The sequence below is a fragment of the Protopterus annectens genome, chromosome 7.part0, assembly GCF_019279795.1.
Source record: "Protopterus annectens isolate FY-2018-M chromosome 7.part0, PAN1.0, whole genome shotgun sequence".
In the NCBI taxonomy this organism is placed as follows: Eukaryota; Metazoa; Chordata; order Ceratodontiformes; family Protopteridae; genus Protopterus; species Protopterus annectens.
The window spans coordinates 192,953,551-192,978,510 of record NC_056739.1 but is presented as its reverse complement, the minus strand read 5'-3'; the positions used below and the strand labels follow the sequence as shown (position 1 = coordinate 192,978,510).

Genomic DNA, 24,960 nt, shown 5'->3' with positions numbered 1-24,960 from the left:
AACGCTTTCTGATTGCAATGCACATTCTGGGGAAATCCAACGTGATAGCAGACAAATTAAGCAGAGCAATTCTGATGTTTCAAGAGTGGTCCCTGAAACAGGAAATTGCAAACCAAATTTTTTGCAAGTGGGGCCAGCCTTGCTGTGACCTCTTTGCCACATCCATGAACACCAAATGCAGCAGCTACCGTGCCCCAATCCCCCCTCTGGGGGAGTCACCAAGGGATGCACTTGTTCACGATTGGCCCCCGGGACTTCATTATGCCTTTCCCCCGTTTCCTCTAATCCCCAAAGTTCTACAGAAAGCCAAATCGTTGAGCTGCAAGTTAATTCTCATTGCTCCATACTGGCCTCGTCAAATCTGGTTCCCCTTCCTATGGCCCCATCTCTGAGAGGAGCCGTGGATTCTGGATCCGGTGCCAGATCTGACTCATCAGTCAGGAATGCTGCATCCTTTTGTCTAAACCCTCATGCTGACAGCTTTGCTGCTCCACATCCAGTCTTAGGTTCATAGGTTAGTACTAGGCTAACTGCCCTTGCAAGCCATGCTTCCAGACATATCCCCTGCAGTGCGTCACATTCTGGTTTCTTCTCATAAGACAACAACTAGAAAACTGTATGCTAACAAATGGAAAAAGGTTTTCTTGTTGGGCTTCCAAGAATCACATAGACCCCTTTACAGCCCCTGTAAGTAAAATTTTAAATTTCTTAGCAGAGATTTTCAACGAAGGTGCTGCAGCAGCTACCATATGAGTACAATTAGCTGCTATATCTGACTACCACATAGGAGACATGGGATCAAAAATAATTGGACTTTTCTACTAAGGCCCCCAATAAGAGAGCCACCACCTCCTTGGGACCTCAATTTGGTACTGACTACTCTGATTCTACCACCTTACGAACCAGTCTCTTCTTGCAAACTAAAATTTCTGACCTGGAAAACGGTCATTTTAACAGCCATTACTTCATCTAGGAGGGTTTCAGAGCTCTAAGCTCTGTCCATACATCCTCCCTATCTAGTTTTTCACAAAGACAGAGTTTCTCTTAGAACGAATCCTTCATTCCTTCTCAAAGTATGTTCTGAGACCAATTTGAATCAGTCCATTGACCTGCCTGTCTTCTTTCCAAACTGTGGCAACAGGGAAGAATATGAACTACACCAATTTGACATCCACAGACAGTTATGGTTCTACTTGCATAGAACAAAAGAGCTTAGAAAATCTGACCAGCAATTTGTCTTTGTCTCAGATAACAGAAAAGGTGCACCAGTTTCTAGAGTTACCTTATCAAAATGGCTTGTTGATACTATTACCTATGCATATAATTCTCAACATAAACAATTGCCAGGAAAGATTAGGGGCCACTCAACAAGAGCTATGTCAACTTTAACTGCCTTTCAGGCCAGATTACCTATGGACTCAATTTGTGTGGTAGCCACATGGGTCAATCCTCATATCTTCATCTCTCATTACAAAGTAAATGTGGCCTCCCGGAACAGGGCTTCCTTTGGTTCCACTGTTCTGAAGAGCTTATTCCCTTGAGCCACCCGAGAATGAAGGTGCTGGGGATGCTGTCCCAGCCAGCAAGAATGAAGACGAGATAGGACAGCATGTCATTAAAAAGTTATGTACTCACCATAACGTTCCATGTTTGCTGTCCATGGTCTCGCCTTCATTCTTGCGTCCCACCCTCCTTCCCCCAGCCTTCGCTCCTGAAGGATCGAGAGGAAATTTTTTATTGGTGTAGAATGTTCTGTGCTTTCCTTCTGGCCTCATGAGTCATAGGCTAAGAATTGTTACCTTTGTTTTTACTATATGGTTTCTAATATGTTAGTAATCTGCAAACAAGATCTGGGTTATCTTCATTAGGCATCATGGGCTAGGGTATAGCCTTGAGCCAGTGGAAGCTCTCGAGCTCTAGTAATAAGCAGAGTCTGAACCGATACTCAGTTCCAAACCCAACCAGCAAGAATGAAGGCGAGATCATGGACAACAAACATGGAATGTTGTAGTGAGTACATAACTTCTTATTTTTTACAGATACATATTATATGTGGAGCTGGAGTGGAAGGAGGATCAGGAACAGGGCACAGAAACCTGACCTGAATGGTTGGGGCAGAGGGAGCGATGTGTCCTGCATCTGGACGTCTGGTTGATTTGCCAGTAGAAGGCACTATATTTTTGTTGTTGGAAGACCTGGTGTAGCATGAGGTATGGATCTGACTGTAATAAGCTGATCTATAAAATGTAGAGTGTGGCTTTACAGTGAAGTGCCCTTTTTTTTTTTCCTCAAGCTGTTGGGAGGATGGTGGTTATGGATCTGATTGTAATAAGCCATTGTCTAAAATATAGAGATCATCTTAATACAAAGTGCTTATGCTCCCCTTTTCACTTGAAGAGCTTTGAGGGTAGGGCGCTGGTTTCTGATAGTAGCACAGGGCGCTGCTAGAGCCAGCTATGCTTCTTTCAAGGAACACTTAGACATTCTTCATTAATGTCCCTTTTGATGCGTCCACATTAATTAGATCCAAAATTTAAAGAGAGAGTGTCTAAAAGTGAACAAGAGGGCAAGACCTTGTCTGCTGTTGTTTTTCTTCCCCTCAACTGACTTTCTCTAGAAACCTTGAAAGGAGGTAAGAAATTGTGGTTCCGCAAGTCTTGAGGCTTTGCCTCAGATGCTTCTAGCTACTGAGCACCCCCCCCCCCCAGACGCAAGGGGGGAATAATCATATTGGATGTCACCCACGTGGCTGATATATACCACAGAATCAAGGCTTTTGGGATCCCTTTTCCAATAGGCCTTGCCAGCATTCCTGAACATTTGCCAGACTGCTGCACTCTGGATGCAGTCAGGGACACTTGTCTCTGTACCCCATGGCCTGGACATCCATCACCCAAGATATATGGATGCAGAGAAAGAATCATAATCAGCAGCAATATGTTTTGCTTCCTTTGCCATCCCACCCCTAATTCAAGAAAACTTCCCGATGTCCAACACATGCAACAGAAAGAAGCAGCAAAAGAAGGAAAGCTGCTAGACAACCAAGTCATCCAGAAGGTCCCATGAGACCAGCAGGGGTCTGGACTCTATTCAGAGTTATTTTTGGTGCCAGAGAAAAACTGGGACCTCAGACCCTTTCGGGACCTCAGTCACGTAAATGTGCATGTAAAAACAGATTAAGTTCCGGCCAGACATGTTTCAGTCCATCCTACTGTTGAGAGGATGATTGGACGTATTCAGTAGACAATCAGGATGTGTACTGTCATATAAAAATGGACAGATGCTCCAGGAGGTTTCTTTGGTTTCAGCTGGGATTCAGTCACTTCCAGTTCATTGCTCCTCCCTTTGTTCTCACCACAGTCACCCAGGTGATCACCAAATGCATAACTGTATTTCCAGCTTATCTCAGGCTGCAGGGCTTCCAGGTGTTCCCATATCTGAACTACTGACTCATTGCTGCTTCCACCAGGGATAGTACAGCTGTGTAAAATCTTACCATAATGGTAGATGTCCTTCTCTTCACTGTTGCAGTATTGAAAACAGAAGAGATCTCACACCCGAGGCAGCCCCGATGCTCCATCAGTATACAAAAGCGTAATGATCTGTTATGTGCTGTATGTCACATTTATGCTCCCTGTACAGAATGTAGGGCATAAAAGGGTATGTATGAACACAACTACCTAGAATAGAAAAGTCTTCATATGAGAGAGAGGAGTCCATGCACATCAAGAAGGAAAAAAAATGCAGAAGAAAAAGTGGAAATCTCCAGCAAGAAGGGAATCTAAAACAAAAACTAGAACAAACAAGAGGGTGTTGGAGGGAGGGAGTGAGTACAGCAGCATTGAAGAGAAGGACTTCTACTGTTATGGTAAGATTTTATACAACTATGCTATGTCCTTCTATATATCACTGTTGCAGTATCCAAACCAGAAGGGAGAATTAAAAAAAAAAAAGCTCAATAGTAGAATTGGAAGTTGAAGGCTGACAGAAGCCCTCAACAAACCCACATAAAGTGGTTTCAGTAAAAGCTGTTCTGACCCTAGAAACCATATCCAGCTTATAATGCTTAGTAGAGGTATCAACTGAAGACCAAATAGCAGCTTCAGGGATGGAATCGGTGTCCAACCCCTTTGAAGAAGGCACCAGAAGAGGCAATAGCTCTAGTGGAACGAGCTTTAACAGAAATAGACAAAGATTTGTCATGATAAGAATTACAAAAGGAAATGGCCTTTGATGTCCAGGAGGAGATGGTTTGTTTAGATACGGCCAAACCCAATGTCCTGGGATGAAAGGAAACAAAAAGATGATCAAACTTGTGAATGACCTTAGATTTATCCAAATAGTACCTGAGCTGTCTCTGCAAATCCAAGGTATGCAGGACCCTCTCACTAGCAGACTGAGGAGAAGGGAAAAAAGAAGGGAGTTGTACCAACTGATTCAAGGACAACTCATTTGCTACTTTGGGTATAAAAAAAGGATTAGTATGAAGGGGCACCCTATCCCTGCGACAAAATAAAAAAGGAGGACTGGCCATAAGGGCCTGGAGGTTATAAACCTTCAGAGCAGAAGAAAGAGCCAGCAACAAGACAGTCTTCCAACTACAATATTGCAAAGAAGCAGAATCCGCAAACCTAAAAGGAACTCTAGTCAATTTTTCCAACACAAAGTTAAGGTTCCCAGGAGGAGGAATTAGTTTCTTTGGAAGCCTAATATGCAGTTACACCTTTAAGAAACTGTTTGACCTCAAAACAAGAAGTTGGAGGAGAATTCAATGGCAGACGAGCAGAAGTGGCTGACAAATGGGCCTTCACAGAAGAATACGCCAGGTCAGACTGGAGCAGCTCACACTAGAGAAGGCCAGAGGGACCCCCACTGAAAAAAATTCCTGTTTACGAACATGGCACCAGACAGAAAATCTTTTCTATTTGGACATGTGAGATTTTCTGGTTGAGGGTTTTCTTGCCTGCTGTAAAACTCTGAGCACATCAGCAGAAAAGAGGTGCCCGAAAGGGATCAAAACCCTATCACCCACAATGCCAGTGAAGGAATGGACAAGTGAGGATGGATGAGAGGACCGTTGTCCTGTGTGAGGATATTCAACCAGTGAGGTAACTTGTGATGATTACCCCTGGCTAGATGCATTAAGAAGGGAGTCAGTACTATCTTGGCCATAAGGGAGTTTGTAGCAAAAGTTTTGGTGAGTCCACCTGAATCTTCTGCAGGACTCTTGGAAGTAGGGGAAGAGGGAAAGCATAAAGAAACATCCCCTTCCAAGGAAAAGAGCATCTGTATTCCAAGCCAGTTGTCATGGCACTCTGGAACAGAAAAGTGGAAGCTGCTTGTTTAGAGGGGAGGCAAAAAGATGTACCAGAGGAATACCCCACAGATGGATAATGTCCAGAAACATGTTTTTGTGAAGCATCCATTCATGAGCCTGTGTTTTGGATCTGCTCAAAGAGTCTGCCACTAGATTGTACTCTGAAGGAATGTATACTGCCTGAAGAGTTAACTGATAACTGAGAGCCACTTCCCAAGCCTGAAGAGCCATCCTGCAGAGGAGATGAGATTTTATGCCTCCCTGCTTGTTAACATACCACATCACTGTAGTGTTGTTTGTGTACACCTTCAAAGGGCCTGGAAAGATCATGGCGTGAAACACTTGAAGGACCAGAATCAAAATTCTGATCTCTTTGATGTTGCTAAGGTCTGACTTCTTATGTGGAGGCCAGAGACCCTGAACTTTCAGGTGACCAAAAGAAGTCCCTCACCCCATGTCTGAGGCATTGGTGAACAGTTCTTGAGAAGAGACTGGAGGCTGAAAAGACTGACCTAGGTTGAGAGTAGAGACTGTAGAATCCACCACTCAGATTTCTCCTTTAGACAGGGAAGGAAGGTTGCACTGAAATCAAGAGGGTCGCAATGCTGTAGTCAAACTGACTTTAAGGTACCATCGAAGCTTCCGCATATGCTGTCTGGCAAGAGAAAGCATTGGAATAGAAGAGGCTATGAACCCCAGGACCCGAAGAAATTGCCTGGCTGTATGGCGGTCAAAGGAGGAAGATACCGAAAGAAGGCAGTCAGTGACAAAACTTTTGGAGGTGGAAGAGAGCCCAACATTGGCACTGTCTGAATCCTGCATCCCTGATGCACATGATCCTGAGGGAGGCAGGATGGACTTTTAGAAATTGACAGTGAACCCCAGAATTTGAAGAAGAGAGATGGTGAGCTTCAGATCCTGTAACAAGGAAAAATCTGAATGCCTTGGAGCCTGCAGAAAGCAGCCACTAGAGCTAGGCATTTTGTGAATAACCTTGAGGCAGTAGAGAGTTCCAAAGGGCAAAGCAGAGAACTAAAAATGAAGGGAAGACTCAGAGAAATGTAAAAACTTCCTGAAAAAGGGTGAATAGGGATAGGAAGATAAGCATCTTTCAGATCTTAGGACACCAGAAAAGCCCTGGGGTAATAAAAGAGGAAACAGGGTTTGAAGAGTAAGCATCCAAAAGGAAGGGAGCTTGGAATAGGTCTCGTAAGTATCCTGCTTCCAAGAAACCAGGAACATCCTGGAATAAAAATACTTTCCCAACTGGGAATGGGGGGCAGGTTGCAAGGTTTGTTGGTTCACCGGGGGCTGTAACCTCCAGGAAATGAGGATGTTGCTCTAAAGGAGGTTGAGGAATCCCTAAAGAATGGAGAGCCTTCCATACCATGAAGTAACCCTGATGGGTGATGGAAAGAATCCAAGAGTCTGAAGTGATGGGATGCAAATTTGGAAGACAATGAGAAAGCCGAAGGGACAAAGGAAACTGGCCTAAAAGAAGGGGGTGCCAATTGTCAGAGAAGCAGGCTTGTCAGACAAAAGAGGCTTCTGGGCCACAGAAATCTGAAGTCTTAGCGGGGGCCCACCTATCAGCCTTCCTGCCCTTGGAGGCCTGGTGGAATTGCCTGCGAACAAAAATAGATCTAGAAGAAAATTCCTCTGGAAGTTGGGTATAATAGAGACAAAAATATATTTAAGGCCCTGCAAATGCTTTACCATCCTCTTGAAGAGACAAACATGTCAGCAGCAGCAGTCCCAAAAAGATGTTTATTACCCAAAGGAGCATTCACCAATTTGGCCTGAATGTCCTCAGGCAGAGACTGAAGACGAAGTCAGGAATAATGCCTCATAACAGACCCAAAAGCAGGAGCCATAGAAGTGGTCTCAGCAGCATCATAGCTACAGTTAATAGAGTGGTGAGCCACTTGAGAAGCAGAATGTAAAATAGATGAGGCAGAAGATTTGCCTTCAGAATTAGGGAGGTCAGAAGTAACCTGACAAGTCTGAGCAATCAAGGCCAGAGCATACCTGATCATGTAGGTCTGGTAATTAATATCCCTAAAGGCCAGAGCAGAAGCAGTGTAAACTTTCTTACCAATCCTCTCCATTGCCCCACTATCCTTCTCAGAAGTTTGGAAGAGGGCAAAAGCTTAGAGGTTTATCAAGAGACTGACACCACAGCAGGATCAACAGAAGGATATTTAAATAAAAATTGACAATCCTCAGGAACCTTACAGAGCCTATCAGGTTTCTTGGGTGCAGGAGGCTAAGAATCAGGAGATTTGGAAGCAGCAATGAAAGTATCTAATAAGGCAGCCAACACAGGAGGAACTGACAATGGTTTAGGAGTATCCACCTGAAGCAACTCATAATATCTTCTCTGAATATCAGACACTTGAAAGAAGAATCCCACTTGAAGTATTCCATCATCCCAGCAATTGTGTCCCCAAAGGACAGTTCCTCAAAATGAGACTTGGGGTTAACGGATTCCTTTTCATCAGAACCATAAGCCAAAGGCGAAGGCATCTGTGAAGAATAGGACAAAGACCCCTCATCAGACATTGAGTCCTCATCTGAGGAATCCAGTTCCTTAAGCCATTTAGAAGGGGTAGAGGTCCATGGAGGCACAGGTACCAAATTCCCTAGAGGAAGCTTTAGGGCCATCAAGGCAGAAAACGAGCCCTGAGTAAATTCTTGCCATTCCCTTTAATGATCCTTAGGATGGACTGAAACATGCTTCAGTTTTTATATTTTCTTAGAAGGGACATCAGCCTTAACAAATACTGAAGGTTCCAACATTTGGCAAGATTTGATAAGAGAACCCATAACCTCCTTCCTGACCAATACTGTGGAATCCCTCTAGGACCCCCTGAGATAATCAGCCACAGATGTTCTTTGTGTTTCACTGTTGCAGTCATTACATTTGGGTAATCCTGCTGGCAGGTTGCCCTCAGTCGGCCTGAATTCCAAAGTTTTGGGTCCTGCATCGGTTGCTGTCACCTCTTCCCTGACGTCAGGTACTGGCAGCATAAATGTGACAAATGGCGCATTCAAGATCATTAGGTTTTTGTATACTGGCCGAGCAGTGGGCTGCCCTCGGTGGAAGATCCCCTCTGTTTTGGATACTGAAACAGTGCTATAGAAGGACATCATCTTGTGCAAGCCAGGGACTCTATGCTCCACCTTTGCTTCCATTTGGGAATAACTGTCAACATTTAGAAGTCAGAACTGCAACCACTCCAAACAATACAGTTAATTGGAGACCTACTAGGTACCAAGCTACAGATAGCCAAATTATCAAAATCAAGGATTCACACCTTTTGACATCAAGCTTTGTCTGTAGTCTTCCTTTAGAAAACACTACCAGCTTCCATCACCTTAGTCCCTCTAGCCAGATTTTACTTTTGTCGTATTTGCCCCCTGCAGTTCACTGGTCAGTGAAATACCACCCAATGAACTTTCCCATGTCCCTCACTCATATTTGCTGGAACCATATTCAGTGGGGGCTGGACTATTTAATTGTGACCATTTTGCTCCCTTTCCCCCAGGCCACCGTGACCACTAGTGCTTCCCATCTGGGGTGGAGGATGGGGTATTTCTTAGGAGAAATGGCCCAGGAAATGTGGTCTTCCACAAAGGCCAGTTTTCACAGTGCCCTGAAGATGAGGGCAGTCCTAGCATAGCAGACTTTTCAAGACTCCCTTCCCAGGGGTGTGACTGCCTTTCAGGGAGACAATATGTCACTGGTTTGGTACATCAACAAACAAGTGGGAACATGTTCTTACGAGCTGTGTCAAGAGGCCATGCGGGTTTAGCAGTGGGCATCATCATCTTATGGCTGTCTGATAGCAACATACATCCCAGGAAAGTCCAGTGTATTGGCAGACAAATTGAACAGATTGATTGTTTTTACCCACAAGTGGTCCCTCACTCCATTAGCAGTGGAGCAGATTTTCAACTGCTGGGCCATCCTTGATGCAATGTGTATTCCTACCCTCCAACACCACATGCAGCAGTTACTTTACCCTGCTCCCCCAAGACGAATCTCTTCTATGCTTGTCCTTCCACTCCCCTCATACTGGTGTTTCTACAGAAAGCACTGTCAAGCAAGACAACAATGATCCTCATTGCCACCTTTTGGTTTCCACAAGTGTTGTTTCCCTTCCTTTTGTCTCATCTGATTCGCCCTCCATTTGTGCTGGACCCAGCTGCCGATCTCTCTCACCCACGTGGGATGCCTCACTGGAACATTGCAGACCTCAAGTTAACCACATGGTTTCTTCAGTTCATATGATGGTTGTAGACAGTCCAGGCTGTCATCTTAAGTGGTATTCATTTTCACCTCCTCAGACACCCTCTATCAGAAATGTGTATGAGTAAATGGAAGAGATTTTCTTTATGCGCCTCTCCAGCAGGGATATAGTTCCCTTCTCAGCTCCCCTCCCTGCTATTTTGGATTTCCTGGCTGGCATTTTATTTCACAGTTAGTCCAGTTGGCAGCCAGTTCCAGCTTTCACATAGGAGAAAATCACTCTCCAATTGCTTTTTTTTTTTTTTTTTTTTTTTTTTTTTTTTTTTTTTTTTGAAGTTGTGTGTGGTCTTCTTTAAAGGTACTTTCCTTCTTTTGCCTCCCCTCAGAGGCCCTGTTCCTCCCTGGACATTACCATTTTTTCTTCAGGCATTGACTATAACTCCATTTGAATCTGACGCCACTGTTGACTTTAAATATCTTTGTTGGAAAGCATTGTTTCTAGTGGTGGTCACTTTCACACAGTGTTTTGGGACTTCTCATCCTTTCTGTAAGCCTCCTTATTTGGTTTTCTACTAGGATCAGTCCTTCCTTTCTTCCCAAGGTGGGCTTAGAATCCCCGCTGAATCAATCCATCAAACCTCCTGTTTTCTTTCACAACTCATATTTTATTTGCATAGCATTAAGAATATTAGAAAGACTGACCAATTGTTTGTATCCTTTTCTCAGGCAGAATAGAGTAAAGGAGTGTCTAAAGTCATTCTCTTACGGTGGTTATCTGAGTGCATTTCTTATGTTTGTAAGGAAAAGGGACTGTTTTTGACGTGGTCAATTGCTACTTCAACTGTGTTTTTTTTCAAGAGTTCCAGTTAATGCATCTGTGCAGCAGATGCTTGGTCTAATGTCCATATCTTCATATCTCACTGCAAACTGACAGAGCATCTTTTGGTTCAGTCATCCTCTAGAATATCCTATGAAACTTCCTGAGGTTTGTCCCATACTTTCAGGATGGATGGAAGACGGACAGCATTGACTATGGAAGTTATGCACTTACTGTAACAATAAATGTTCTTCGTGTTTCACTGTTGCAGTCATTACATTTGGGTTATCTGCCTGCCGGTAGCCCTCAGCCGGCCTGACTATCTAAGTCCTGGATTCCTGCGTCGGATGCTGTATCTTCTTCCATGACATCAGGGATATAAAATATGCAGCCGACGGCATTTCATCAGTCTTTCTTGCTACACGGTGCCCGAAGCAGAAGCAGTTTGCAAGTGCCGGTCGGACGACTCCTGAAATTTTCATTTTCGTGTTTCAGAACCAAAGTCTTCAAAAAAGCTAAGTACCCCGTTGGGGAACCTTTTTCTTGCTCTTAACTGATGTCAGTAAAAGTTAATTGTCTTACCTCTGGAAAGCAAATACCTCATAAAGATTTTCTTTCGTACTGCATTCCTTGCTTAGTCCCAGACCACGACGTCCCTCGCTGTCGGTTTTGTGCCTTATTCAACCCCTGAATTGTTCATCATTGGTCTGTTTTTGCAGCAAATAATTTTGGTACTATGTATAACTATCCAGAAATGGCTTCAGTAAGCCATCCGACTACCGACATTCTGAAAAAAACGTAAGGATAAAGACAGAGACAGACCACATAGGTCCAAAACTGCCTATGACACTTCCGTTAAGCGAGTCGCCAGTTCACCGGTACACAGTGAGGCACTTTCGCAGCCCCTGATAACCGCTACTTCAGATTCTCAGGCCTCTACTGAGACCCATTTGGAGTCCGGTATACCCACAAGATGCTTCTTTGACTATGGAACCTGCGGATGTCTCTACCTTGGATGGGTCCGGAGCCGCTGTGCAGGCATCTGCTTCTGAGGGTGTATTCAGGCCTACAGATTTGCATTTTAAACCGATGCCATCTTCTTCATCAAGGCCTAAAACTCGACCCACGCCGAGAAGACTGACTTCCAAACTGCATGGTCAGGCCCATATGCTTAAAAAACAAATGGTTAGAATGGCTGAAGACCTTATTATTTTAATTAGGGGAAGCCAGAAATTTCTGTTTCTTCTGATTACCAAGATTTGCCCTTATCTACCTTTGAGGATTCTAATGCAGAGGATGTTCGTGTTTCACTGTTGCAGTCATTACATTTGGGTAATCTGCTTGCAGGTTGCCCTCAGTCAGCCTGATTGACAAAGTCTTGGGTCCTGCATCGGTTGCTGTCCGTTCTTCCATGACGTCAGGTTGTCAGGGGTATAAAACATGCAGCCGATGCCATTACATCAGTCTTTCTTGCCGTGCAGTGCCCAAAGCAGAAGTAGTTCACAAATTTTCGAGTTTCAGAACCAAAGTCTTCAACTTAAAGCTAAGTACCCCGTTGGGGAAACTTTTTCTTGCTCCTTACCGATGTCATTAAAAGTTAATAATTGCATTACTTGTGGAAAGCAAATACCTATAAAGATTTTCATTCGTACTGTATTCCTTGCCTAGGCCCTGACCATGATGTACCTTGCTGTCGGTTTTGTGCTTTATTTAATCAGTGCACTATCCATTGTCAGTATATTTTTGCCTCTAAATATTTCGGTTCTCTGTTTAATTATCCAGAAATGTCGTCTGTTAGCCATCCGACTACTGGGATTCTGAAAAAATGCAAAGATAAAGACAGAGACAGGCCGCCGAGGTCCAAAACTGCCGATGACACTTCTGAGCCAGTCACCAGTACTCAGTGAGGTGCTTTCGTAGCCCCTGATACCCGCTACTTCTGATTCGCGGGCCTCTACTGAGACCCATTTGGAGTCCGGTATGCCGCGGGATACTTCAACTGTGGAACCCGCGGATGTCTCTGCCTTGGATGGGTCCAATGGCTCTGTGCAAGGCACCAGCTTCTGAGGGTGTATTCAAACCTACAGACTTGAATATTAAATCGATGCCTCCTTCATTACTAAGGCCTAAATCCCGATCCATGTCTAAAAAAACCGACGTCCAGGCCACATGCTCAGGCCTCCATGCCTAAAAAAGAAATGATAAAAATGGCTGAAGGTCTGTTAACTCTAATCAGGGGTAGTCAACCCCCCCTCTAAGAGGCCTAGGGCTGAGCTTGATTATGAATCTTCTGATCAGGATTCTGCTTCTTCTCATGACCTGTATTTGTCCTTACCCACTTAGGATTCTGATGCAGAGGATTCTATTCCCTCTGCGTTCTACTGCTCAAAATCCTACCACTTCTGATAGAGACTCCAGGGTGCTGGATAGATGGGGTAAAAAGTTTTATACTTCAGCAATCTTGGCAGTTAGAGCATTAAATTGCCAATCTCATATGTTAAAATATCAGCAACATGTTATTGGGCTGCTTAAACAGAAAATGATGATTCCTGACTGTGCGGAAAATAAAGATTTACAGGACTTAATGCAGTCTGCTGAACAAGTTGGAAAACATACTTTGCAATGTGGTTTTGATTCTTTAGAGGCCTCTTACAGGGCTGCTGTTACTGGATCTGTGCTTAGAAGACATGCTTGGCTTAAGGAGCAATCTTTGCCTGATCATGGTAAAGCTAAATTGTTGGATGCTCCTTTAAATCAGGACCGCCTGTTTGGCAACAAGGCTGAAGAAGTTCTTAAAAAGATGGAAAATAAAGCTAAATCTATGCAAACTGTTAAAGATTTTTTACAAGTGCAGCCTCGTAGATTTAGTAGGCACTGGCCTACTAAGAATTGGTCTTTTCCAGTCCCTTCCAGGTCTTCTCAAGCCAAACCCAGACACAGCAAAAACACCAGGTTTCAGTCCCAGGGGACTCTCAGAACTAAGCAGGGGGGGCCTCCACTTCCAAATCTGGGAATAACAAGACATCCCCCTATGGTAAACAGTCTCAATGACTTCCTTTTAAATTTCCAAGCACTTGTCTTCTGACCACCCCTTTGGGGAGAAAGATTGCTCTTCATGCAAAGAACTAGGAACTCATAACCCTGGACAAATAGGTTTTAAATATAGTGCCCCAGGGATACAGATTTCATTTCCACACGTTGTCAACACTAAATGGGTGGCTGGACCTACCCCCAAATCAGTGGGCAGAGGCCCAAAAACAAGTACTTTCCCTCTTAAGCATGGGGGGCTAGTCAACTGGTACCAGAAGAGGAAAAGGGACAAGGTTTCTACTCCAGACTTTTCCTGGTACCCAGAAAAGACAAATCATGCCGTCCAATCCTGGACCTGTCTACTCTAAACACCTTTCTGGAGATTCCAAAATTCAAGATGCTGACTTCACCAGCTGCTTCCTATGCTAGGCAAAGACACCTGGTTGGCAACACTAGATTTAAAAGAAGCATACCTGCACATCCCAATCAGGGAATCTTGCAGAAGATACCTACGCTTCAAAGCAGGCTGCACGCATTATCAGTTCTCTGCACTGCCCTTTGGCTTGTCTACTGTGCCCAGGGTTTCACAAAGTGCCTGGCTCCAGTTATTGCATTGACAAAGAAGTTTTCAAATATACCCATACCTGGCCGATTGTCTAGTTCAGTCAAAAAGCCAGGACATACTTTTGAATCATCTGGCGTTTGTAAAAAGGGTTCTAACTTGTCTGGGGTACACCATGAACGAAAAGAAATCACAACTGGTACCCTGTCAGTAAATTACATTCCTGGGAGCAAGCTTGAATACAACTTCCCAGGTGGCTTACCTCATGCCAGATTTGGTATCCTATTTCAAACAACTAGCCACAAAAACCCTGCTATCTGCAAGACAAATACTGCAAGCCTTGGGGTTCATGGCCTCCTGCATTCTCCTAATTCCATATGCAAGACTGCATATGAGGAAACTACAGTGGTATCTAAAAAGCCTATGGAGTCAACATTCTCACAGCCTAGAAACAATAATTCCTATCATACCTTGACTACGCCTAGAGTTCCTCGGGTGGGCAGAGGCCTGCCACCTAAACAAGGGACTACTATTCACACTACCCCCTGCCGTCCAACCCAAACAGCAGATGCATCAGACTATGCATGGGGGGCTCACCTGGCAGGGAAGTGCATTCAGGGCAAATGGAACACAAAACAAATGCATCTGCATATCAACCAGAAAGAGATGCTAGCTGTTCAGAATGCCCTGACAGCCTTCAAGGACTTACTTCATCCAGAACAACTAATGATAAAGACAGACAACATCACGGTTATGTGGTACATAAGCAGGGGGTACACATTCCTACCCCCTTTGCAGACTAGCCATGGCATTGTGGGACACAGCCTTGACTTACCAAGTTACATCTTCAAGCACAATTCCTGCCAGGAAAACAAAATACTCTGGCAGACGACCTAAGCAGAAATCTTATGGTCCCTCATGAGTGGAAATTGGATCCACAAGTCTTCAGCATGGTAACACAGAGATGGGGGAGCCCAGACATAGATCTATTTGCCTCTCCCCAAAATTATCAACTGGACAAATTCTGCACAAGGACTTATCACAGACAAGCATGGAAAGTGGATGCCCTATCCTTCAGTCTACGCCTTTTCTCTTCTCCCCAAAGTCTTACTAAAGGTCAGACAGGAAAAACCAAAAATTATCCTAATTGCCCCGGACTGGCCTCGCCAGCACTGGTACCCAATTCTAAGGAATATGTAAGTCCCTCCTTGGTACTTGCTTCAGATACCTCATCCACTGTCTCAGCAGAGCAGTCAAATTCTGCACACTCAGCTCCAAACTCTGAACCTGGCAGCATGGCTGATCATGTAATTATTCAAACAACACCTCTCAGTAAATCTGTGATGGATGTCATTTTGGAAGCCAGAAAGCCTAGTACTAGAAAATCTTAAGCTGATAAATGGAAGAGATTCTGTGCTTGGAACCAAGCACAAGGAACGGACACAGCAAAACCAAATATTCCTCAGATTTTACAATACTTGACTGAGATGCTTGGCAAGGGCCTATCTTTTCTTCAATAAAAATCCATGCCTCTGCTATCTCAGCTCATTACAACACGGAGCCTCCCATTTTTTCTCATCCTCTGCTAAAACAGTATCTTAGAGGGGCCAAAAATTTAAGGCCTTCCAGAAGATCACCAACTTCTGCATGGGACCTCAATTTTGTGCTGGAAAAACTCACCCTGCCTCCTTTTGAACCAGCAGCTAACTGCAGATATAAAGTTTTTATCTTGGAAAACAGCTTTCCTTTTGGCAATCACTTCGGCAAGAAGGGTTTCAGAACTACAGGCCCTCATGGCTGTGGAGCCTTTTATTACATTTTACCTGGACAGGGTGTCCCTCAGGACCAATCCTTCCTTTATGCCTAAGGTGGGTATCCAGTGTGGCTCTTAACCAAACTATTCACCTGCCAACATTTTACCCAAATCCACAGAACAAGGGGGAGTGGATTCTGCAGTCATTGGACGTACACAGACAACTAAGATTCTACTTAAACAGGACCAAATCTCTAAGAAAGTCTGAGCAACTACTGGTAGCATTTGCTGCAGGATCAGAGGGGAAGGCTAGATCAAAGCAGACTATTTCTAAGTGGATAAGCCACTGCATTCGTTTCTGCAACTTGCATCATGGTAAACCAGTGCCCAAGGGAATCAGGTCAAATTCCACCAGGGCTGCCTCTACCTCAGCAGCCTTTCTCAGAGGAGTTCCAACCAAAGACATTATAGAAGCTGCTACTTGGAGCTCTGTTCATACTTTTACAAAGCATTATCATTTGCCTCTCTTCTCTAAGTCCAGGGCAGGCTTTGCCACTGCAGTTCTGCAAGGCCTTATAGCCACTCCTAATGCTGTTTAGTTCCATCCTCCCATCCATAGCTTTGGGATTCTACCCAAATGTAACGACTGCAACAGTGAAACACGAAGAACATAGTACAGTTGTGTACACTTAACATATATGTAGATGTTCAAGTGTATTCACTGTTGCAGTCCGGGTTACCCACCGCCATCCCCCTTCTTTCTAGAACTTCTCTTTCCTTCACTATATTGTAAAGCCTTTGTGGTGTATTTGCTTTTAGATGAAGGTAAAGTTTATGTTGCTAAAAATGCATTTACATATATATTGCTGTTTGTTGATATATATATATATATATTTTTTTTTTTTTTTGCTCCCCATTTGGGGGGCACCTGACATCTGGGGCAAGAAAAACTGAATATAATGGTGTCTGCTGCATGTTTTATACCCCTGACGACCTGACGTCATGGATGAGGAGACTGCAACCGACGCAGGACCCAAGACTTTGATATTCAGGCCGACTGAGGGCATCCTGCCAGCAGATTTCCCAAATATAATGACTGCAACAGTGAATACACTCGAACATCTACATTTATGGTAAGTGTATACAATTGTACTATTCTGCACCCTCAGCTTCCAACATTAAACCTTGCAGCCTGGATAATTACTTAAACTCACCCTTATCATCCCTCAGCAAACCTGTGCTGGATGTCATCTTAGAGGTAAGGAGGCCTAGTACTAGAAAATCTTATGCTGAAAAATTGAAAAGATTCTGTGCCTGGAACCAATCTCAAGGGATGAGCGCAGCAGCAGCGCCCAATTTACCTCAGATTTTGCAATACTTAACTGAGATGCTTCACAAGGGCCTGTCTTTTTCCTCCATTAAAATCTACGCCTCAGCCATTTCAGCTCATTATAACACAGAACCCTCCCCTCTTCTCTCATCCTCTGCTCAAGCAGTACCTCAGAGGGGCCAACAATTTGAGGCCACCCAGGAGAGCTCCAACCCCTGCCTGGGACCTTAACTTTGTATTGGAGAAACTCACTCTACCTCCTTTCGAGCCAGCTGCTACTGCAGACTTAAAATTTCTTTCTTGGAAAACAGCTTTCCTTTTAGCAATCACTTCAGCTAGAAGGATATCTGAATTACAGGCCCTTATGGCAGTGGAGCCTTTCATCATCTTTCATGCGGACAGGGTGTCACTCAAGACCAATCCATCTTTCATGCCCAAAGTGGTATCCAGTGTGGCTCTTAATCAGTCCATTCATTTGCCAACCTTCTTTCCCAATCCACAGAACAAAGGGGAACAGATTCTACATTCCTTAGATGTGCACAGACAACTTAGATTTTACTTGGACAGGACTAAACCGCAAAGAAAATCTGAACTGCTGATAGCATTTGCCATAGGGGCAGAGGGGAAGCCTATTTCAAAACAAACCATTTCTAAATGGATAAGCCATTGCATTCATTTCTGCTATAAGCACCATGGAAAACCTATCCCCAGGGAATCAGATCACATTCCACCAGGGCTGCATCTACTTCTGCAGCCTTTCTCAGAGGTGTTCCTACCAGGGACATTCTAGAAGCTGCTACCTGGAGTTCTGTACATACTTTCACCAAGCATTATCATTTGCCAATTTTTTCTAAATCCAGAGCTGGCTTTGCCACTGCTGTCTTGCAGGGCCTTATAGCTGGTCCTAATGCTATATAAACTCCTCCTCCCAACCATAGCTTTGGGAATCTACCCAAATGTAATGACTGCAACAGTGAAACACGAAGAACATAGTACAGGTGTGTACACTTACCATAAATGTAGATGTTCAAGTGTATTCACTGTTGCAGTCCTGGTTACCCTCCCTCCAGCCCCCTAACTTCTTCTGGCTGTACCTCTACTTTCATTTACTATGCTTAAAAGCCTTTTTTAAGTATTTGCTTTTTGTTGGAGGTATACCTTTGTGTTTTTATGTTTATTTGCTCCCCATTAGGGGGGGCACCTGACATCTGGGGCAAGAAAAACAGGGCCAGCAGACCACCTAGGTTACAGTCTCAGACTACTCACAGGCCTAAGCAGTGGGTAGCTCCCACTTCCAAAGCTGGAAGTAGTAAGACACCCCCCCTATGGAAAAATGTCACAATGACTTAACCTTAACCTTTCCAAGCCCTGCTCAACTGTCTGCTCCCTTAGGAGGAAAGCTCGCCCTGCATGCAAAAAACTGGGAACTCATTACCCAGGACAAAAGGGTTTTAAATATAGTTTTCCAGGGATACAGATTCCACTTGCACACCTTACCAACCCCAAACAGTTGGCCAGACCTACCCCCAAGTCAGTGGGCAGAGGCTCAACAGCAGGTTCTCTCTCTTCTACGTATCAGGCTATTCAACCTGTCCCAGCAGAAGAAAGGGGACAAGGTTTTTACTGGCACCCAGAAAAGACGGCTCTTGGCATCCTATCCTGGACCTCTCTATTCTAAACACCTTTTTGGTAATCCCAAAATTCAAAATACTAACACTTTAACAGCTGATTCCTGTGCTAGACAAAGATACCTGGTTAGCAACGTTAGACTTAAAGGAAGGTTACCTGCACATCCCAATAAGGGAATCTTGCAGGAAATATCTACGCTTCAGAGCAGGCTCCATGCGCTATTAGTTCTTTGCACTTCCCTTTGGCTTATCTACTGCACCCAGGATATTCACAAAGTGTCTAGCTCCAGCCATTGCATTTTGCAGGCAAAGAAATATTAAAATATACCCATACCTGGACGATTGTCTAATTCAGGCAGAAAGCCAGGACATGCTATTAAAACATCTGGCATTTGTAAAGAAACTTCTAACCTCACTGGGGTACATCATAAATGAAAAGAAATCTCATCTGGTACCCTGCTAACAGATTGTATTCCTGGGAGCAAGCTTGAACACAACTTCCCAAATGGCTTACCTCACACCAGAGAAACTTATTTGACAGCCTACTTCAAACTACTGGCCACTACTGGCCACAAAGACCCAGCTATCTGCAAGGAAAATTTTGCAAGCCCTGGGATTCAGGACCTCTTGCGTTCCACTAATTCCATATGCAAGACTGCATATGAGGAAACTACAGTGGTATGTAAAAAGCCTATGGTGTCAACGTTCTCAGGACCTGGAATCAATGATTCCTATCATTCCTTGTATAAAGACAGAGTTCCTTTGGTGGGCAGAGGCCTGCCACCTCAACAAGGGGCTCCATTTCAATCTTCCCCATGCTGCCCTAACCCTGACTACAGATGCATCAGACTGTGCATGGGAGGCTTACTTTGGCAGGGCAGTGCATTCAGGGCAAATGGAACCCGAGTCAGATGCACCTGCATATCAGCCAAAAAGAAATGTTAGCTGTACAGAATTCCCTGACAACCTTCAAGGATCACATCCTTCCAGGATAGTTATTGGTAAAGATGGACAACACCACAGTTATGTGGTACATAAACAAGCAGAGGGGAACCCACTCGCACCCTGTCTGCAGACTAGCCATGGCTCTGTGGAACACAGCCCTGAGCTACCAAGTGCACCTACAAGCTCAATTCCTGCCAGGCAAGCCAAATTCACTGGCAGATGACCTAAGCAGAAATCTCATGGACCCACACGAATGGAAACTGGAACCAGAAATATTCAACCTCTTGTGGAACAAATGAGGGACTCCAGAGTCAAGCTTGGAAAGTGGATGCCCTTTTCTTCACCTGGGAAAGCCTCTCGGTTTATGTCTTTCCCCCTCTGCCTCACCTCTCGAAGGTTCTGCTAAAGATCAAACAGGACAGACCAAGGACAATTCTTATTGCACCAGACTGGCCTCGCCAACACTGGTACCCCCTCTTGCGCAGCATGATGCTGCTGGATCCATGGCACCTACCTCAGACACCTTCCCTGCTGTCCCAGCAGGTGGGCCAGATTCTGCACCCTCAACTTCAAACCCTGAACCTTGCAGCCTGGCTAATTCCTTGAGCTCTCCAATAGCATCCCTCAGTAAGCAGGTGCTAGAGGTCATTCTGGAAGCAAGGAGACCTAGTACTAGAAAATCTTATGCTGAAAAGTGGAAAAGATACTGTTCATGGAGCCAGACCCAGGGTGTGGGCACTACGGTGCCCAGTTTACTTCATATTCTTCAGTACTTAACAGAAATGCTCCACAAGGGCCTATCCTTCTCATCAATTAAAATTCATGCCTCTGCAATCTCAGTACACTATAATACTGAATTGCCCCTCTTCTCTCACCCCCTGTTAAAGCAATTCCTCAGAGGGGCTAAAAATCTAAGACCCCCCCCCCCCCCAGGCGAGCCCTTACTCCAGCCTGGGACCTTAACTTTGTATTGGAAAAGCTCACTCTCCCTCCATTTGAACCAGCTACAACTATAGAGTTGAAATTCCTTTCTTGGAAAACAGCCTTCCTTCTAGCCATCACTTCCGCAAGAAGAGTGTCTGAATTACAGGCCCTCATGGCAGTGGAGCCCATCATTATCTTCCATGCAGACAGGGTTTCCCTCAGGACCAATCCTTCCTTTATGCCCAAGGTGGTGTCTAGTGTGGCCCTAAATCAGTCCATTCATTTGCTACCTTTTTTTTTCCCTAATCCACAAAACAAAGGAGAACGAATTATGCACTCTTAGGATGTGCACAGACAACTTATATTTTATTTGGACAGGACTAAGCCTCTCAGAAAATCTAAACAGCTGCTAGTTGGCCTTGCTGCAGGGGCAGAGGGGAAGGCCATTTCAAATAAAACCATTTCTAAATGGATATCCCATTGCATTCATTTCTGCTATAAGCACCATGGAAAACCTACCCCACAGGGGATAAGATCACATTCCACCAGGGCTACATCTACCTCTACAGCCTTTCTCAGAGGGGTCCCTACCAGGGACATCCTAGAAGCTGCTACCTGGAGCTCTGTTCATACCTTCACCAAGCATTACCACATGCCTATTTTTTCTAAATCCAGAGCTGGTTTTGCCACTGTAGTTTTGCAGGGCTTAATAGCTGGTCTTAATGCTCTCTAACTTCCTCCTCCCTTCCTTAGCTTTGGGAATCTACCCAAATGTAATGACTGCAACAGTGAAACATGAAAAACATAGAACAGTTGTGTACACTTACTATAAATGTAGATGTTCAAGTGTTTTCACTGTTGCAGTCCTGGTTACCCTCCCTCCAGCCTCCTGACTTCTCTTGGCTCTACCTTTCCTTCTTGTTTTAAGCTTTCTGGTGTATTTGCTTTTTAATGGAGGTGTAACATATCATATAATTGCTTCCAATTGTGGGAGCACCTGACTTCTGGGGCAAGAAAAACTGATGTAATGGTGTCGGCTGCATGTTTTATACCCTTGACGACCTGACATCATGGAAGAAGAGACCGCATCCGATGCAGGAATCCAAGTCTTTAATATTCAGGCTTGCTGAGGGCTACCTGCAGGCAGATAACCCAAATGTAATGACTGCAACAGTGAATACACTCGAAATCTACATTTATGGTAAGTGTACAGAACTGTACTGTCTGTGTTGTGTGCTTCCTTTCTCCCCAACTTCCCTCCCTCCATCCCCCTTCCAGATCTCATTTCATGTTTTGTTTCTGGAGAGACTGCACTAATCTGTTGACAGTCTGGCCCTGTTACTGCTGTGAACTGTATTCCAGAAATTCCTCTGGACATCTTCCAAAAGTATTCCCTTTGAGAGTTGTTTTTGCCCTTTGTTATAGGAAGTGGGCAAACTCAATTGAAGGCAAGTCTTTGCAAGTAGGAGATTATGGGTAAGGGGAGAAGCCTGAACCTTTGATCCAAAGTCTTGAGACTGTGCTGAAGTCAGATCCAGTTGGATCTGAAGTGCCCATACATTGATGAGGATAGAAGCAGATGACGCGAATCAGTTGTTACGGGAAGTATATATAAGGGCAATGTGTTTGGTTTATCAGTCAAAGACATTGGAATGCAGCTGCTGCTGCTTCATGTTGAGAAGGTTTGGCCTACTTGGGAGAAGGACTCCCGGACACTTCCTGTGTCAGTTTTGTGACATAACCTGCTGACAGAAGGTTTATAGCAGATCCAAAACAGATTGGAGGGATTACATCTGATTTAATTTTGCCTGGGGGTTCCATGGGAGTAGCTGTAGGTGGAGACGAGGAAGTCTGGCCTACCTTATCTGGCTTGTTGTCACCATGGCCTTCACTGGGATAAGATAATGTAGGAGTTGACAGATTTATGAAGGCTAACTCTCTGCATGACTTTGCTGTGCTTTGGTGACCTTCTGTAAAAGTATCCCAAGGCATACTTTTTTACTATGGCCTGGAGTACCCTTATACAAGATTTTTGTAACTTCTGAAGTGATCCAACCATTGTCATGCATCCTTAGCCTTAAACTTTCTAAGATCCCAGGTATGGGAAACCTTTTTATATACGTGTTAGTATTCACTATATTAGCCAGTCGATAGCCATCTGCAGTGTGTTAACATTTGAGCACACATTTCCTTTGTCTACTTGCTAAACTTAAAAAAGGCTGTTGTGCTTGTTAGCTTTGATATGTTCATATGTGTATAACAAAGTGTCAGTGCCCTTTACTACCTGTGTTGGTGCCTGTATGGCTAAGTTAAGGGCATGCACTTCCCTGTGCAATATGGAGAGGGTGACTGCTGTACATCTTGGATTTTGCTTCCATTTTAGTTAGTGGAAGGTAGGTGTGTTTGATGGATGGAACAGTGACTGTTTCATTGCCTGTCTCCCTTTCAGAGGGAAAAAGCTTGTGACTAAATAAGCAGTTTCCAATTTGGTTAGACAGTTGCATTATTTTCTGCCCTCAATAGAGCAGTATGTTTCTTGTCACTGCTTTCAGTTGACATTCTGCAGGGGTAGTCCCTGCTTGCAATATGTTCTAGGAACATGTCTGATAAATTCATGTTGTAACAGTTTAGCCATCTGTCCATTCTTTGAACTCTCTAGTCTGGATCTGTTCAGTGAAGTGCCCCATTTGCTGGGCATTCTTTGTTAAAGAAAGCCCTTCATCTCATCCTAAGCATCTTGTGCTACTTTGGAATTTTCCCATTGACTGGCCACATCTCAGAAGTCCTTTGATCTAAGATAGCTCTGCTTTTTTTCTTCCCTTCATTTCAGCATGACTACTTTAAAGGGCTTGTTAATCTTGTACCTAGCTGGCCAGACCACAGCTGGTTGTTGGGGTGTTCTTAATGTATTACATTTCCAATTTATGTGTTGTTTTTCAGGAAGTCATGTTATATATAGTTGGCGATGAAAACTTTTTTTGTGGCTGTGAGCAGACCACCTTTCTGTGGTATAGTGGTGCTGCTTCGTACCTTAGTGTATTTGTGTGTGTGTGTGTGGGGGGGGGGGTTGAACCTGCAAATGCCACTGTGGTAAAGCTGTTCAAAAGGACAATCCCATTCATTGGACCTACTTTACAAGTCTCTCTGCAGAATCCTTTAATTTATGAGCACCCTTCTTTATAAATTTGTTTTTGTATAAGCCTCCCTGAGTATAGGTTTATTTAAGAAAAACTGATTTTTTTTGTCTCTTACTATCTGATAATGTGTTTCAGATGAATAAAATTGTCAAGCTGCTGATTTGTTTAATGAAATGCAGATTTCTTATCCTGTGAGTCTGAGATGCAGGTGCTGTTTCGTTGCTCACATTTTGCAGAATTATTAAATGCTAGCTTGTTAAATATTCTGATGTACATTGTTTTAGCAAGGCATTGTACTTTCCTCTCTTTCACAGGGGTCTTTTTGGGGCTTGGACTGAGTGGCGTTGTCCCCACTATGCACTTCACTATTGCTGAAGGGTTTATCAAAGCTACAACAGTGGGGCAGATGGGCTGGTTCTTTTTAATGGCCGTCATGTACATTACAGGAGCAGGACTCTATGCTGCACGTATCCCAGAGCGCTTCTTTCCAGGCAAATTTGATATTTGGGTAAGTCAGTTGTATGCTGTTATTTATTTGTGTAGAAATATTTTTATATTAAGCCTCTGCATTTTTTTCAGAAATATGGCTTGAATTTGTGTTTTTTGGATCCAGGGTGTCACATAAGTTATGCAGTGGTCAAACAGGTTCTTATAGCCCTTCATGTAAGGGTAGCAGCATTCAGGGTGTGTGAACATGGAATGTTAAAGGGGGGGGTCTAATATAAAGGGATGTTTGGAGCTGTGGTAAGCAGTGCATTTGTGACAACTTGTGGGAAGAAAAAAATTAGTGTGAAAGTGTCAAGAAGGTGAAGGTAACCCATACTAGTCTAACTGTATCATTTGTTTAGCAGACACTTAATTTAGTGCCAAGCTTAATATCAAAGGAGGATACAGCTTACGTGGAGTGTAATCTTTGCTGTGGGAGCACATGCTTTGATAACACTGTCACCATCTCTTCTTTATTTTGTGTTAATTTACTTGGGTAGATGATGTGCTAGTATTCCAGAAAAAAAACTGTATGCATTCTTTCTAGGGCCAGGGTTTAAAAGTCAGCCTAGGTTGGTGGCCAGAAATATATTTTTGGCTAGCTCTGAAACACAAGAGAAGAGCATGCTGGTTTGATTGCCTCCTTAGGCCAGACTCATAAGACTTTCTAGCTTTATCCATCCACCTCGTTTGTCCTTTCCTTCATAGCACTGTACATCACCAAAGATGGGATCTACCTTTTGGTGATGCAGTTTGTGAGGAGTGCTGGGCCAGATGAG

General features: G+C 44.0%; 1 protein-coding gene across 3 annotated transcripts in view; it reads left to right on the top strand.

Moving 5' to 3' along the window:
- The window catches only part of ADIPOR1 (adiponectin receptor 1), a 726,925-nt gene that overhangs the window by 603,032 nt on the left and 98,933 nt on the right, over positions 1 to 24,960 (top strand). For all 3 annotated transcript variants that reach the window (XM_044076682.1, XM_044076684.1, XM_044076683.1), the window contains exon 7: positions 24,010 to 24,203. In XM_044076682.1, coding sequence (XP_043932617.1) covers positions 24,010 to 24,203 — 194 coding nt within the window. The remainder of the gene's footprint in view (positions 1 to 24,009; positions 24,204 to 24,960) is intronic.